The 16,392-nt window shown below is 53.5% G+C and overlaps 2 protein-coding genes across 3 annotated transcripts in view; both read right to left on the bottom strand.

Annotated features, from left to right (window-relative positions):
• The window catches only part of PCSK5 (proprotein convertase subtilisin/kexin type 5), a 39,774-nt gene extending 39,104 nt beyond the window's left edge, over window positions 1–670 (bottom strand). For both annotated transcript variants that reach the window (XM_078592625.1, XM_078592626.1), the window contains exon 1: window positions 22–670. In XM_078592625.1, coding sequence (XP_078448751.1) covers window positions 22–225 — 204 coding nt within the window. In that variant the 5' untranslated portion in view covers window positions 226–670. The remainder of the gene's footprint in view (window positions 1–21) is intronic.
• A 3,583-nt stretch (window positions 671–4,253) lies between these two features.
• OSTF1 (osteoclast stimulating factor 1) lies at window positions 4,254–15,869 on the bottom strand. Its single transcript, XM_078592624.1, has 10 exons — window positions 15,650–15,869; window positions 13,472–13,518; window positions 10,448–10,498; window positions 9,845–9,908; window positions 9,564–9,617; window positions 9,025–9,132; window positions 8,864–8,913; window positions 8,381–8,459; window positions 7,182–7,274; window positions 4,254–6,285 (listed from the first exon to the last, which is right to left on the bottom strand). Exons 1-10 carry the CDS (start codon window positions 15,687–15,689, stop codon window positions 6,221–6,223), a joined length of 651 nt encoding a protein of 216 aa, XP_078448750.1. The 5' UTR covers window positions 15,690–15,869; the 3' UTR covers window positions 4,254–6,220.
• Between the last annotated feature and the right edge of the window lie 523 nt (window positions 15,870–16,392).

Raw genomic sequence — 16,392 nt, 5'->3', positions numbered from 1 at the left:
CGAGTGTGCGTGTGGCCTCACCTGGCCCAGGTTCATGTAGCCGTATTTGCTGGCGATGCGGTCCGCCTCGGTCGTCCCCCCCGTCACCTTGACGGCCCAGTGGTTCGTGAAGACGGCGGCGAGCGAGGGCCGCGCGGCGTGACTCAGGAGCAGCCCCAGAGCGCACAGCCAGAGCCACGCGGACGGCCGCGGTGAGGCCGGCATGATGCGCGGGGGTGGCGGCATGTGGAGCGGGGGGGTCACGGATGAGCGCGCTCGATGTCCACTTGGCCCCTCGGGCCTCCTTTCGCCCTCCTCTCTCCCTGCCTCAACAGCAAAGACTTTTCTCGCTTCACTCCTTCCCCCTCTTCGCTCGTTCTTCGCAGACTCTTCTCGCCTCGTCCGTCTCCGCTAGGCAGGGACCCTCGCTCACTCTGCGGCAGCTCTGCGAAGGGGACCCCGAATGCCTCCGACCCAGCCCGGCTCACAAGATCCGCATGATCGGCGCGGCGGCGGCTCCAGGAATCACCGTGGGCTGGTTCTGGCTCAGCTCGCTCCTGGGTTGTTCACGATGCCCCTCCCCCCGTGCCCTTCGTGTCCCTGGTCCCCGCTGCTCACCTCGGGGCGCAGGAGACGGAGAGAGAGTGCAGGGGATGCGCGATGCTTCCCGTGGCTGCGGCTGCTGCTCAGCGGAGAGGAGGGAGGAGGAGCAGGAGGAGGAGGAGTTGAAGAGAAACACGGGGCACCTCCCCCACAACCACCACCACCACCACAACCCGCACCCCCACCGACACCCGCTCCTGGGGTCCAAGGGGCACCATATGCAATACATCATGGCCAGGTCTTTAAAAAAAGCGCGTTACATGCACGCGTCTTTGGCACACGTGTACACACATTGGCGTGTGTGTGCGCGCGAGTGTGCGAGAAAATGTGTGTGAATGTGTGTACAGCATGGGTATGAATGCGTTTGCGGGTCGCATTGTGCGCGTGTGCGTGCGCATTTAAATGCGCAAATTGCTTATTCATGTGTGCGTGTGAGCGCGAGGCCAAACACACACACACACAGAACGCCCGTGTAGCCGCACACACTGGCGGTACTGCGACTGTTGTCAGCGAGCATCTATTAAGACTGACGCGGCTCACCATGGGGTAGTTTAGTGGTGGTAGTGGGGCTAATAACCACACCAGGCCGCCTTTGTCTCCCTAATGCTGACGGTCACATACCGAAGCAGGTACGTACCGATGTAAGGCTGCGCCGACACGGAGGAGGCCCGGGAATGCAAAACAAAATAATCATCAAGTTCCACCGATGCCAGCCATGACCGAGAATCGAACCCAGGCCAGCCGGGTTCGACGTGTCACGCGCGAACCAACCTGCCACCCCCCACCTCCTCAACCTACACACTTGCACACAGAAGCGTGCACACGCGGTGGTGAAGACACCACCAGCACGAACTTTGACGCCTTTTAGTTGCGACGGCTCTCAAAACGTGGCCAGCGACAAAGATTGCTCCGACATGAATCTGGGATCAGGATTCCGGGGCTCCCTACCCCCTCCCCATCTCCTCTCACCCCCCCCCCGTCTCCTCCCCCCTCCCCGGGCCCCATTGTTAAAACTGCAGACGGGGCGGCGAGCGTCAATTCAGTTCGCGAACTGCCCCCCCCCGCCCGAACCGGTGGCGAGTTGGGGAGGGGGTGGGGGTGCTCGCAGTCTCGTCGGCGATGCGCCCCCGTGTGGCGGGGTATCCCGAGCGCCCACCTGGACCTGCTCATCGTCCTTTCCGCCCCCCCCCCATCCACACGCGAACCGCCCCGAGGTCTGATGACGGATCGCACCGTTTGCCCATCGTCCCGTAGAACCGTCAGATTCACGGCCGCCATCAGCACGTGGGGTCCAGTCACCCTCCTTTCCGCCAGGTGTGTGTATGTTGAACTTCTTTCGCACCGTACGTAGCCAACCGTGCTAATCGGATGTGCGGTGTTCCGCGTCAACCTGTAGTTGATATCGCCCAGGAACGCGGCTCTTTCATTCGGCGAGGTCCTGTTGCAACCTGCGATGCTCGGCCATTCTCCAGACAACGAGCGTTTGACTGCACGTCGAGTGAATGCGGAGCACCTGGAGAGCCCCCAGGGTGCGCACGAGGGGACAGCGCTCACAGCTCCGCCGCGAGACGCATGCGCGGGCTCGCAAAGCGCTGGATCACGCATCCCGCATGGCGGCGCGCAGGCGTGCGGATGAATCCACAGAAATCGATGACATCGCGGATCAACGGCGGCGGCGGTGGCACCCGCAGCATGCGTGGCTGCCCCGGAGGGTCCGGATTTGCAGGCGACCCGTTTGAAGCGGCTGGGTTTATCTTCGTGGCAGGTAGAGCGATCTCCCGCAGCGGGGTTCCAAACCCACGGCCCATCAACCCATGTATCCTAATTAATGAGTAATTATCGCAATTAGCTCACGATCAAAAGAAAGCACGTGGGGGCCCCCTACCCCATACCTACGCCTGCGAACTCATTAACCCGGCCCACTGATTGCACGCGGGGCGTTGTGCAGCAGTCACCAATGACCCACGCACGTGCGAGCACGCACGGCTCATCCGGCCGACGACTCCACAGCTGTTACCGTGGAGCCCGTACGGCCGGGCGACGCGTCCTGGGATGTACCGCGTGAGTGTCAAGCTTCGCGACTGAAGTAAAACGCTTTAACGTCAGCGGAGAGCCGTCGTTATGGCACTCCCAAGGACGTCTTTGATACCCCTTAGAAGAATGTGAACACAGGAGAGTGACTGGAAGCTGTTACGTCTTTTTTATTCTTCTTCCAATGAACCCGTTGAGAACTCAGGTGGGACAGCGCACGGCACGCAGCCTGCGCGTGGCTACAATGTGCCGCGCGGTTTGGGTCTTTGGGCCGCACTTTCCTCAACGCGAGCTGCGCATCGAGTTCCACATTCCTATGGGCGGTGGATAAAATCGGGAACTCATTTGTCGCCAGCCAGCTACGGCTCGGCAGCTTACCGCAGAGCTTACCAATCAGTCGCCACGTGTGTGCGGCGTGTCTGTGGGTGCATTTCCCTTTGAATGAAGCCATTAACACTCAATCACGGCGTTTATCTTGTGAGCAGGTGCGGTCTCTCGTCAGCAGCGGGGGGCGGGGGGGGGCTCTGTGCGCCCAAGGACCCCCCGCAGCTGAGCACGTGGGGCCAGGGATTAACTGACCGACGTCGTGAGTTTTTGTCCGGAAGAGGAGCGGTGGGGCAGTTGTTAGCGTACGGCGCTACGAACATGCCCTTCCAAAAATCCCACTCCCGGCCGCGGCTAACATCGGCGTCTCGTGGGAGCTGACGCTGCCGTGGCGATTCACCCCGCCGCCCCTTTCGCCAAACCGCAGTGACCAGCCTGGTGACGGTGTACGACAAAACCACCGTCATGGCCGACGTTGGATGGCCGGGCCTTCATCCAGCAGCGGATTGGCGAAGGCGAATGTGGATACATCAGTTGTGTTTGTTTGCTCCTAACTGCATTCCAGTGCCATAACACAAACCCGTTTTCCATGGAGAACTCTCGCAGAAAGCAGCGCTTCACCTTTTGATGTCCTCTGCAACACAACGCGGAGCGACTGCCGATGACCCTTCTACCGCGAACGACTTCGTCACCCACACAGCGCGAGGGAGAAATTCTAGCGATGAACCAGAATGGCTCGAGAGACCCCAGGAATAGGAGGAACGCCCTGAAACGCTGCACATGGCCAGACCTACTTGGTGCACTGCATGCCTCGTACATGAAGCACCTCTTGGGCGACAGATAGGTGTCCTACTCACAGCGACACCAGAGCGCAGCGCCCACAGCAGACATTGGCACCGTCTAGATTCGAAGTTTTCGTGACTGCAAGGATCCAGACTCTTTGGTTTTTTCGGTAAAGTCACGTAGGTAAAATAAAATAAAAATAAATGAAATCACGACGTGTTGCATCCGAAACGTCGTGATTTAATTTATTTCAATTTTTTTACCTACGTGACTTTACCGAAAGAACCAACGAGTATTGGCACCGTCCCCAGTAATAAAACGAGGGTGGGGCACTTTGAACACATTCATCGAAAGGGCCAATACAAGGTCATTCGTATATCGTTGCGTTTGAAATGGTTATGACATCCAAATACCATTCATGCTCACACCCTTTCTCAAGTCTGCCACTCCAGCTGGTACCAACAAGTGCGACGCCGGGAGACGAAACAATCGACATCACGACCAGTCCACGAAGAGCATTTTAACACGCAAACTTAATTACGAATGTTTTTATTCAGAATCGAGAGGCGCGCGGGGCGGGTGGCCTTGGGTAACAGCCAAAGTGGGAGTAACACAGACACCAAGAGGAACACAGGGATCAATCAACTCGCAAGACGTGGGTGGCGGAGGGGGTCATTAGGTCATTACACCCCCCCCCCCCCCCGCTTTAGTACCACCACGTGTGACAAAAGGCCAGCCAACCGGAGGTGGGGCACGAGCAGCAGGTGCATCACCTGCAGCACACCAAGTGAATGTCAGCGGCGTGAGCAGGTGGGAGGAGCGCCACAATGCATCCAACATCCATACAGCGGTCGAATTACCGGCGACGGAAAGTCTGCGCCGACTGCAAACTGCCGCTCGTTTAAAAGCTCCACCCGTGGCAATAATTACAAGTGCCACTTTGTCACAGGGCACTTTGCACCGAGGGCAGAATTCTGGAGCAACGATTACATAAACACCGGCGGTGTGTGGCAAGCGGCAAGGGAGGCCCCCCGGTTATCGTGCAATTTGACTTCACCAAACATTCATCGTCGTCGTCAACAACACTCACCATCAACGTGTTAGGCAATCGGTGGCCGTGCTGGGAATTAACGCACAGCACGGCTGATTGTCGACGCAGAAAATATCACCAGCCATCTCCATGGCACGTGGTTACCACAGGGAAGGCAAGAGGTGAGCTGATCAGTGCAGCCATAGACCATTTTTTAACACGAATGTAGAAAAGTTACCCGAGCAGGAGCGAGGGGGTGCATTAATCGCACGCTCGGCACGGACGTGAAAGCACAGCAGACGCCACAGATCACACACTCGCAGGACACGCACACAAACCTCACTCATGCCAAAGTGTGTGCACAGTATACAGACACGTACACACGGGAGACCTGGATCACTCCCCCACACGTGACTTTACCGAAAGAACCAAAGAGAACGGAAGAGTACTTTGGTAATAATCTGCTTAAGGGTATAAACACTGACCTTCCAGTTTCTGCCCCAGTTCTTCTCAATAAACGAGAGTTTAACGATTTTAGAAATTATTTCAGAAGTTATAAGCGATGAAAAGTGAATAAAAAGCAGGGAGAAGCACGTGGGGGCTGGATGAAGCAGTGTTGGGTTTCTGGGTTGAGCTCTGACTGGCGAGCGTGGTTAGGGATGGGGCTAGAGTTTCGGGTCTGATTGGCCAGTGTGCAACACCTTGTAACAGTGTGCCATCCCAATGCCAAACGTGACATTTACCAACTGGTGTTAGATTTCAATTATTTACGAACCCCTATTTGCTTACAGGGTGGTCATTGTTCCTTTAAATGTGAATTTTGGTGAAATGGGGGAAATCGCAAATGTGTAAATTTTTAGTCGTCTCATCACGGTGAATTTAATCCTACAGTGCAGCCCTGCCACCGTATACTTTCGCCAATTCGGGGCTCAAGCAGATTACGACACCTTTGACCCTTCCCTTGGTCACGGATGCACAATAGCGTTGGGGGCGCGGGGGATGCCGGATGGCCGTGGCAGCCGAGCTCGTGGGAGGTGGGACGCGCCGCGAGCCTCCCTCCACAATAACACCGCTCCCAAGCCCCCAATGAGTGGCGGGGCCGAGAGGGCTCAAGCGTTGCGCGTCCCCGCTCCTCCCCGCGGTGCTTCCAGTGGACAAGCATTCAAGTTTCAGACGGGGTGTCAGCGGGCACGCGATCTCGCGGCCCACGTGGGAGCCAGAGCGAATCGGATCCGGATGGACTGACCCCTCTTTTCCCATAAGCCCTCAGCCCCCCTCCCGTGTCTCCCGGAATGTTAATGTCTAAAGACAATCATTTTAATCCAAATAAAATATACAGTATTGTAGAAAATTAATTAAAAAAATTAAAAAGTTAGCGATTTGCTGGGGAATGGAAGATGCACAGGTGGCGGCCACCGGCGGGCGCAGGGGAGCGTGCGTGCTCGCGAGGGCACGGGCCGGCACGTGCGCTCAATCCGAGTCTTCGTCATCCAGGTAGTCGTCGTCTTGGCTGATGGTGCGCCCCGTGGTCACAGCTGCTCACGCACACGGACGGGCGTTCAATACGCACAAAGCACACCGCAGTCATTCTTGAGAGATGCGAGCCGACGATCATGCAGCGAGTCGGAGAGCCCGCGTCACGTTTGTGTTCCCGATGCGCCGTTGTGCTCGTCAGCCGTGGTCTCCTCTAACAACTGACACTGGTGCACAAGCACATGTAACAAAATCCTTGACACACGTGTCAATAACGCCGCGTGGCCTTCAAAGGAACTGTATATTACAGGTGACGTTCTTAACGGGCACCAACGTGAACAGGGAAATGCTCCTCTGTGCTTGTTTCAAGCAGTGGGCACAAGCGTCAACGACCAAGCCACTGCACGTCGTTTCATTTTCCCAACTTAAGTGCCCATCAATTGTCGCTGGACATTGGTGAAAATGAGAGGCAAAGGCTTTGGCACGCAGGTGAAGGAACAACCAAAGGAGGCCAAGAGTAACAAAACGAGAGATACATTTTCCACAACGTGCATCGACTGCGGACAGCAAATGCAGATTCTACAATCGTTTACTTTATAACCACGCGAGGGTCCAAAGAGACAAGAGTGTGTGAAGAGCATCAAGGGATTCAAGGAGCAGTTGTATGCTGCTGTGGGGAACCCTGTCAGTAAAGGGGAGGTATGGACATTTTAAAGTTTACTGTACTGTGCTATGCTCTAACTTCTAACATGCCCTCCTTCGCGGACCCCTGACTGACCAGCGTGGTGAGGTACTGTCAAGCAACCCGCTTGGGGTGTTGAGGACCTCATTCAGCAGTGGACAGACAAGAGGGCCGCACATACACACATGCACACGTGTGTTCCCCTCGAAATGTCCGGCGCGGGGCTCGGTGCTGGCGCCGCGTGTGCAGTGGGCGCGTGGTGTGCGGCAGCCGTACTGGAACGCCGCTTGAGCAGCGATGCACTCTGGGGGTCCGTGGCCATGTCCAGGGCCAGCTTCTTCTCGTTGTTGCGGACGTCTGTCAACGCACCTAGCGCGCGCGCACACACACACACACGTACAAAGGCAAGAATCTCCTGTTTAGACCGGCAGGGCATATGTCGTTAGCAAGCGCTTATTAAGGCTACACCAAGACAAAGATCCCCCTCCCCGTGTAGCCTTAACAGACTGTTGGGGCAAGTGCTGCTAGCGAGCAGCACCAATGAAGGCCGGCACGGCGCACCAAGGGGTGGGTGGCCAGCACCACGCCAGGTACTCATTTAGGTCGACCTAGGACCAGTTCAAACATACGCCACTTCTTGGTTGCGAGTGGGAAAATAAATCTGGTTGCCAGGTGCGTAGCACAGAGCGCTGACCACTATGCCACCATATGTACACGTACGTACATACATAAAAATGAAAAATACAAGTTCAGCTATGTACATACACATCAATTCATATATGTAATTATTTAACCAGGTGAGAGCCTTTTTGGATGTATTCTCGTTTCCAAAACATAATTATGTATTAATTAAACATAATTATGTATTAATTATGTTTTTGTCAAATTAGGAGTTTGGGCTATGACAGCCACATAATGCACTCCATGTGAGGATGACATTGCAGGATCTTCGATGCCCACCCGGCAGCAGAGGATTAGAGCGGTAAATTACAGGACCGCTGTAGGGACTGAAACGCTGACTGAACAAATGGCTTCAGTGGGGAGCATGTGGAATGTTTTTGTATCCAGCTTCCTGAAAAGACGTCTTTTTATCTAAAGTATGACGCAACCCACAAAAGCCTGCTGCTTTTATCATGTAGATTCAACCCCAAGCCACGCATTTTAGAATGTCCGACAAGAATTCTAAGCTTCGTTAATGAGAAAATAGGCCGTAAAATTACTGTCAGATGCATCATGACGTCAATCGTGACATCACTTCCATGTTTGCGTACGACAATGCAGTAACGTCACGAAAGGGCCATGTTGTTGCACCTGACATAGCATAGGTGTGCAGCAACATGGAGCGGTTTGTTGGCTTAGCGGCGCCTTCTTTTAAACATTCCGTCACCAACGGGCATCTGCTCCGTTAAACAAAGCCCGGTTTACTCCAGTCCCGCACGTACAGACAGCCGGACCGACACGCCAGGGAGGGGCACCTTTTGTGAGCAGCATCTCCACGATGTCCGGATAGCCCTTCCACGCAGCCGCGTGCAGGGTCGTGTCTCCCAACTTGTTCTGAAAGAAAATTATTGGGGTATCAAAAATCCCTCTTCCTGGCCATCCGCACAGCCAACCCCATCCTTCTGTTCAAGTCCCAGCTCAAGACTTTCCTCTTCATCTCTGCCTACCAACCGCCTCTTTTCTACTAAACATCTTCATTCCCATGTCACCATTATGGCATCTCCTTCGCATATGTGCCCCAGAGCCAAAACCACCCACCTCTCACTGCCCCCCCTCCATAATAATCGTTTAAAATTCCCATCTTCTCTCCCAAGTCCTCTTCGGGGCGCATCTCTCTCCCTATTTGTGCGGAGGCTCGAGATGCGATCACATTGAGGTGCTTTATAAATACAAATTGTCTTGAACCGCGTGCGATAAAAAAGAAAGGTGACATTCACGGCCGTTGACCGCGGGCTCACCTGATGGTTCAGCTCGATGTTGGGGTGGCCGAGTAGAATCTCAACGACATCTGGAAGCGAAAACACAAACGGGAGGTGGGGGGGGGGGGCAACCACGCGTCAGGAAGTCGGGCGGCGGCAGGGATACGGGCGGTGCGTGAGCTCATTGTGTCGTGCCCTACCCTTGTGGCCTCCGTGCGCCGCCCAGTAGATTGCCGTGTTGCCGGCCTTGTCGAGGCCATTGACGCTCACGCCGTTGTCCAGGCACTCTCGTAGCCAGCTTACGTTTCCTGTCGCACGCAGGGACACAAGTGAAGGACGCCCCCTGTTAGCGATTAGCTGGGATAGGCAGTAGGGGGCCAGTCGTATGTCTGTGAAATATGCACGGGCGGAGCGGGAGTGCATTGGTTAGCACACTACGCTACGAATCCGGCCACCGACAAGAGCCATATCAGCGGACATCCTCTAGGTTGACTCAGCCTTAAATTAGTACCTGGTGTGGTATATAAACACCAGAACTGGGGAAACAAAGGCTGCCGGGAATGGTGCTGGCCAGCCATCCCCTCGATTGCAGTGCCCGCATTCATTCGTGATCTCGAACAAAACTTTCCCCAACAGTTTTAAAGGCAAAATCCGGGGGATCTTTGTCTATGTTTTTGTCTGTGGGTGCATGTGAGTGCATCTGTGTGCGCGCATGTCCACGTGTGCCAGTGTGCCGCACCTCTCTTGGCAGCCTCCTGCAGGGGGTTGTCTATGGACTCCGCCTGCTCCGACACTGCGGGGGAAACGCACAGAGCACAGATCTCTTATACGGCTGCCAAGGCGGAGCCGGCAACCGCTGGCAACTCCGGCGTTGAGCTCAGCTCATCGTGCCAACACCAACTACCGCAACCGCCACACCGAAGCCTGAAACATCAGAATGCACTACGGTGACGCAGGACAAGGAGGGGACATGGGCGGTGGAACACGCGAGGGATGTGGGCAATGGCAGGATGGAATTACCGTAGTTGCTGGGCACGAGTCCAGAGCGGCCTTTGCAAGTCCCCTTCCACCAGTTGGGGTCACTCTGTATTTACAAACACAGACACATCGGCCAGCACTTTACACCACGAGAGGGACCACAACACTCCCAGTGTCACTTCAATCACCGGGGCCACTCAACACTACAATTAGCGCCAAGAGCTGCAGTTGGCGTGCATCATTCATGGGACGTTCACCTAAAAGAGTTCATTAACTTCAAAAGAACAATATTGGCGTAATGTCATAATTGAGAAATAAATAAACGTTTGAGGCATGGGCACCGATTGCGGTGTTGAATTTGTATGGACCAAAGTCAGATGCTGATGAAATGTCCAAAATAAATTGCTTTTGGTGACCAAGCCCCATGTTTGTGATGGCGAAACCATCACGTTTTCATAAGAAATAAGACGACAACGCGTCCATTGGGCTTGAGCAGCTTGCGAGCAATGCGCTGGGCTGTGCAAGCAGAATGGGGATGTTGTGGCCCTCGGGAAGGGACGCACTGCCTGGCTCTCGGGCAGCCCTTCCATCCTGTCGAGTACCAACACGTGTGCCCGCAAACCCACGTGAGCCCCGAGCACTCACAGTGTCTGTGACGTACAGGATGTCTCCTTCCTCAAAGTACAGCTCGTCGGGCTGAAACAAAAAAAAGTACACACACGAGGACATCGAAAGCACCTTCAATAAGCACGGTTGACTACGTACGGTGCGAAAGAAGTTCAACATACATACATTTGTACACCAAACGATTGGTTGTTAATTTACGACTATGGGTCAAACTGCAATATCCGCAAAGTAACTGCCAGGTCTAAACGACACAGGAAGTGCTGCATCGCTTTATTGCATGTATGTGTTTTGAATAATATTATTATGTGCTTTATTTGCAGAGTGCAGTAGGACGATTACGATGAAAAATAAGCACTGCTTCACTCATCTGCCCTGCCCGTTGCGCGCAAGGGCGGCTGTGCGCTTTGAGGTGGCTGGAGGCCATTTCGCCCCTTGCGGTGGTTTAACAAAACTCACAGAATGGGGTAGCCGTGCCAGTTTGTTTAATTTAGAGTTGTGCAACGTTTTCCCCCAAAGCAGAGATCTGGTAAAACCTCGGTAGGCCGCACTAACATGAGCAAGCCTTGCTCTGGCTAGCCAAAAAGTCTGGCTATCTGCAAAACTAATTTAAATTAATGTAAAAAATAAATAACCGCGTGTTACTGTGCAGTCTATGTATAGTATTAGAGTGAACGTACGAGTGTGTGTAGTATGTGCGTTATTGTACAGACCAACACAAAGTACTTGGGGTATGCTACGAGCTGTGTACTGTATTTACGTCCGTCAGTCCGAGGACACCCCCGTCTCCCCCTTCCCGATCACCCCCTCTCTGTCATCCAACCATGAACATATTGCCAGAATTATTATTCCACTTCAACTGCATATTTTATGCATTGTGAACAATATAACATGTTCGAGCGTATTATACATTACATATTCTTAATTATATGGCATGTACGTTATTTTAATATGTAAAAAAATTCTTGAATTTTTTGTAATAGTCGATCTGGTGTAGCTCATTGTGAAATCCAGCTAGCACGTGTCTGGCTCACCAGGGTTTTATTGTACAGGCACCCAAGAGCTAAAAACCAAACTTCAAGGCCTTTTGTTCACGCTGAGACCAAGGCCTGGAGACCAAGTAGCGATGGTGCAAGCGAAGGCCGATAGCTGGTCCCCTCCAATAATCAACATTGACCCCCCTTAGCTAGGAATATTGTAGTTATGTCACTGTTCCCGGACATTAGTGGCTATTGTTAATTTTAAGGAAGAAGTCCGTTGAGAAAAAAAAATGTCACAGGCTCATATAAGGAATTGTTCCTCTTCCGCTCTTTTGTTAACTTGCACATGTTTGCCAAACAGATGGGCTCTGAGGCCTATGAGTGAGCACAAGCGAAGGCCCCAGGGTAAGGACAGCTCAAGTATTTGGGGCTGGGTGTTGCATGCCAAAAACCCATCACTGCTCATGCGCACCCCATTACAGGACATTCCAGTTCATCTTATCTTTGGGCCAATGTTTCCACAAACCCATTCACCTAACCAATGAACTTCCACCACCACCACCACCGAGTTAAAAACAATAACAACAAACTGGCAATGGACTGGCTGCTGATTGTAAGCTCACTGTCCTATGAACCCGGCGACCCAAGTTCGATTCCCACGCACAATGCATAAAAATGGCGAAAATATGAACCAGTCATGGGCCTCCCCTAAGCCAACTCAGCCTGAAACGAGTACTATTTCTGGTGTGTAAACATCAGCCCTGGGGACACAACATCAGCCGGGCATGGTACTGGCCATCTACCCGTTTGTGTGCCGTTCTGGCATGAACAGGTGCTCACTAACAGCACTTGTCCCAACAGTCTGTTAAGGCCAGCCAGGGGATCTTTGTCTTTGTTGTGTATTGTTAAATCTATTTGTTTCCAGTCTGCATGCATTTTACTATTGTGATGGGTTTTCTCATCATTTACTGAGAGAGTGGGATTTTACTTAACTGGCGTTGCACCATGCGCTTACTTAGGTTGGTTCCTGCGACTATGAGGAGGGGGGGGGGGGGCAACGGAGGAATGGCAGACCCCAAGCCGGGATAAAAATCGGAGGGAAAGGCACTCGAGAATGAAATTGGGATCAGCGGCGGTGGCGGCGGCACCGCAGCCACGGTCGCCCGAGTGACGGCGCGGCCCGACCCGCGCACGCACCCGTTGGGCTGGTGTGCACAAACACCACCCGAGCCCGGCTTACTGTACCGCACAATGCCCCACTGGCGCGTGCGGAACAACGCAGGGGGAATTAACTGGACTCCGCGCCTGTTGCCCAAGTGAGTAGCCCTCGGTCTCCCGGTGCATGCTGGGCACAGCGAGTAATTCAGTCGGTCTAGAGAGTGACATCTAACCAACATCAACACAAGACATTTTTCTATGCACAATCCCCCAAGCGCCGCCGCCCCCCCCCCATTTCCTAGCTCTTGACAGCAGTTGTCAATTTGCTGCAGCCAGGAGGTCAGTAGCAATCCCCTTGGCCTCCTCCACCCATCAGATGCCCTAAGCAGAGTACCTGGTGGGCAGGGACAACCAATCATAAGCGAGAAACACGATGCCCATAATTCCCCAATCGGCATTCCAGTGTAATGCAAGTTGCAAGCCTCATCGTACTTTCCTAAAAACAGTCAGGCAGTCGCTAAGTTGATTAAAACGTTTGACTTGACAGTGTCAAGTGAGACTACTTGATCAGTTCTGCAGGACAGATATGTAGAATTCAAAGCTGGAAAATTTTACGTGGAACATAATAATATTTGAGGAAGTTACAAGCTCTGGTTTGATCATCACTGACAGGACTTATGTCCTGTCCAACAGTACACGGTGTTCTGCCAAAATGGATCATGCCATGCCAGTCATGCCACATCGTGCCAAGCTTGTTGTTTCTTGAGCTATGGTGGTGACGTCAGGTGATTTGACCCGTATTGTGGTAGGCCTATTATGATTTGTATTTGATTTAGAGCCACTGGCTGTGTGCAGAGTCACAGTGTATCCAGTGCCATTCGCTGTGTGCCTTGTGCTGTGGCCTTACCGTCCTGGGTTCAAACGTGTAGAGCGCGCGGTACACCTTCACGACGCCTGCATGACACATCGCATAATCATAACACCTGCCGTTAGCACAGCGTGCATATCCAGACACTCAATCGCGTACATGAAAATGAATTCATCACCGCCATCCCTGTGTGTATGAAAAAGTCAGACCATCTGAGTACGTCTAACACAAGTCTATTTGGAATACACATCTCCATGTCAAGAAAAATTGTTGAGTCATTTTTTTTACCTGTTGTACATGCTGGATACAGTCGAAAATTATGTTTTGTCAATGCAAATAATCTTTAAGGGCAATTCCATGATTTCAGACGCATGTGTCTGGTACATAACAAATGTGGGTAAACATTGGCTTCATCATGAACTGGGGTTTTACCGCAGGCATCATTTGACACAGATAGATATGTCAACCTCTCGTGATAAGGCAGAACTTCTCATAAAATACAGCGGCATCTGACACTGATAAACATTGTCATCCAAGCTGGGATGGTGATTGTGCATTCAGTTTCACGTAGGTGTTAAAGCATAAGTGCAAAAATAAGCTATATTTTCTAAAAGCTAGACCCTCAATATAACACCCCATATTTACCATTGGGATTATTTTTGAAATTCCGATTATGGGGTTTCCTAATCTGTGAGACTGCCCGTGTGTGTTCTAAAGATTGGCGTTAATCAGTAATTTTCAGGCAGTTGCGTGGGAAAGTGACCTGCACACCCGGTCTCTGTGCGGTGAGTTGAAAGTTTAAATCCCATCACAGCTAATTCCACTCGGGGAGTGGTGGCGCACCGGTTCACACACTGCGCTCAGAAACCTGTGGCATAAGTTGGATTTCGGGTCACAAACTGACATCAGTGGTGATATCTGAAAGGGGCCCTTAACCAGCCCGTCTTCACAAATCTGCGCTGACCAGCGTGAGGCAAGATGAAACAACCCCCGTGACAGACAGGAGATGGGGAGGCTTCCATCCAGCAGTGGATTCACGTAGGGCTGATAATTAAATCCCCTCATTCATTACCGGACAGGAAATAATTAGAGTACAGTAATGAATGAATGGAATAACCAAATGATACTGCCTGTTGTGAAGTGGACGTTAAATAGGAAGTGGAGGTCAGAGTTTAAAACTATTGACCACTACATTTTAAAATAATGACACTGCTTTGCAAGTATACCTACTGCGTGTTAACATTTCCCGCTTGTTCCTCGGAAGTGGGCTATCCAAATTTCAATTGGACACTAATTACTGTCATGTTGCAGGTAATCGGTCATTTACCCTAAACGTGAACCTAACTCTTGTGTCGTGTGTTTATACCAATATCATCATCTACTGCCTTCACTGCCAATGCCACTTGCATTATTGTACTGAGGCTAAGCGCTGCCACCAAAGCCGCATTCAATCGTGTAACGTCGCGTTACGTAACGCGATTGCAGTGACCGCCAAAGCAGAATCATCAACTCTCGGGGTGTAACAAACCCATGGCGTCAGACACGCATTTCTTACAAAACGCGGTCAATTCTTGCCACTTCACATCCTGCACGGTGGTGGAGAGGGCCGCTTCGTCTCCTCGGGCACCCCGGCTCAGCGAGAGCGAGGACGAACCATGGCAGGGGGTGAAGGGCAGCGTAGGCGGTCAGGCAGGGCCAACAACAGAGGGCAGGCAGGACGGTGCGGTCAGAACAGAAGGTGGCGGGCAGGACGTGTCAATCGCAGGACGCGGAAAAGCGCGCCATGACCTTCTCTCACGAAAGCCATTCTGATGCAAACAATGAGCACTTAGGGCAGCAGTTGACCCGGGCTTTGAAAGGGACTCAATTGAGGAGCGCGCACAATCCCTGGCGTGCTGGCCCCAACCCCGAGCCCCGACAGCGCTGGAACTTGCCCACACTCAGGGGCCCCGGAGTTAACGCCCTGGGGATCGGGGAGGTGTTGCCCCATTCTGTCAGGGACCCTGCCCTTCGCAGGCTTGGCCACATACAGCTGCCCCGCGCTGCCCTTCTCAGGGCCTCACTCCACTTCCTGCCCTTCACAGGCTTGCCTCCCCCCACCCGAACCTTCCTCCCCAAGGGCCCCCTGCCCCTGCTCAGGCCTCGCCCCAGACGCCGCCCGACCCCCACGAGCCCTGCCCCTGGCGGGCCTCGCCCAGCGCGCCCGCCGCGTCTCACCGGGCTTTGTGGGCTTGGGCGGCACGGGCTTCACGGACATCTTGCTGAGGCCTCCCGCGCCTTGGCCTCCTCCTCCTCTTGCTGCTGCTGCTTTGGCTGCTGTCGCCGCTGCTGCTACCGATAGACAGCAGAACACGGAAGTTTGGGCAGGACTCTACGGTCCTTAGGTTCCCGGAACACGCGTGGCAGGCACTGTGAGTGACAGGGGGAGGCGGTGGCCCCGCGGGTCGCTGGCCGCTAGGGGGCGTGGCAGGCACTGTGAGTGACAGGGGGAGGCGGCGGCCCCGCGGGTCAGTGGCCGCTAGGGGGCGTGGCAGGTACGGGAGGGGCTCTCGCTCGCCACGAGGGGTCGGGGAGCGGTGGCGCAGCGGTTAGGGCGTCTGCGCTGCCACGAGTGCGGACGACCCGAGTTCTCGGATTCACGTTCATGGCCACCAACAACCGGTGCTGATTGATCTAAACTCGGTCCCGGGACTGGAGCGGTGTGTAAACGTCGCCAAAGCAGAGACAAAGGTTGCCGGGGCGTGGTTCCGGCCACAACGCTACCTCGTTGTGCCGGGCCGGCCTTCACATGTGCCCCTCTCACGCAACATGTCCCCAAGATAAAGGATTCACGTGGTTCGTTGTCTACACAATAATTTATTAACGGCCATAGAAGTCACCAACAACTCAGCACGTCCCTCAATGGCAATGCCTCTAAAGGGAAAAACATTTTTTTAAATCTCACAGAAGTCGACATTTCG

Source organism: Lampetra planeri, chromosome 3 (genome assembly GCF_965212315.1).
Source record: "Lampetra planeri chromosome 3, kcLamPlan1.2.h2, whole genome shotgun sequence".
NCBI classification, from domain to species: Eukaryota; Metazoa; Chordata; class Hyperoartia; order Petromyzontiformes; family Petromyzontidae; genus Lampetra; species Lampetra planeri.
The sequence above is the reverse complement of the archived record's forward strand: the minus strand, read 5'-3'. Positions and strand labels throughout refer to the sequence as shown.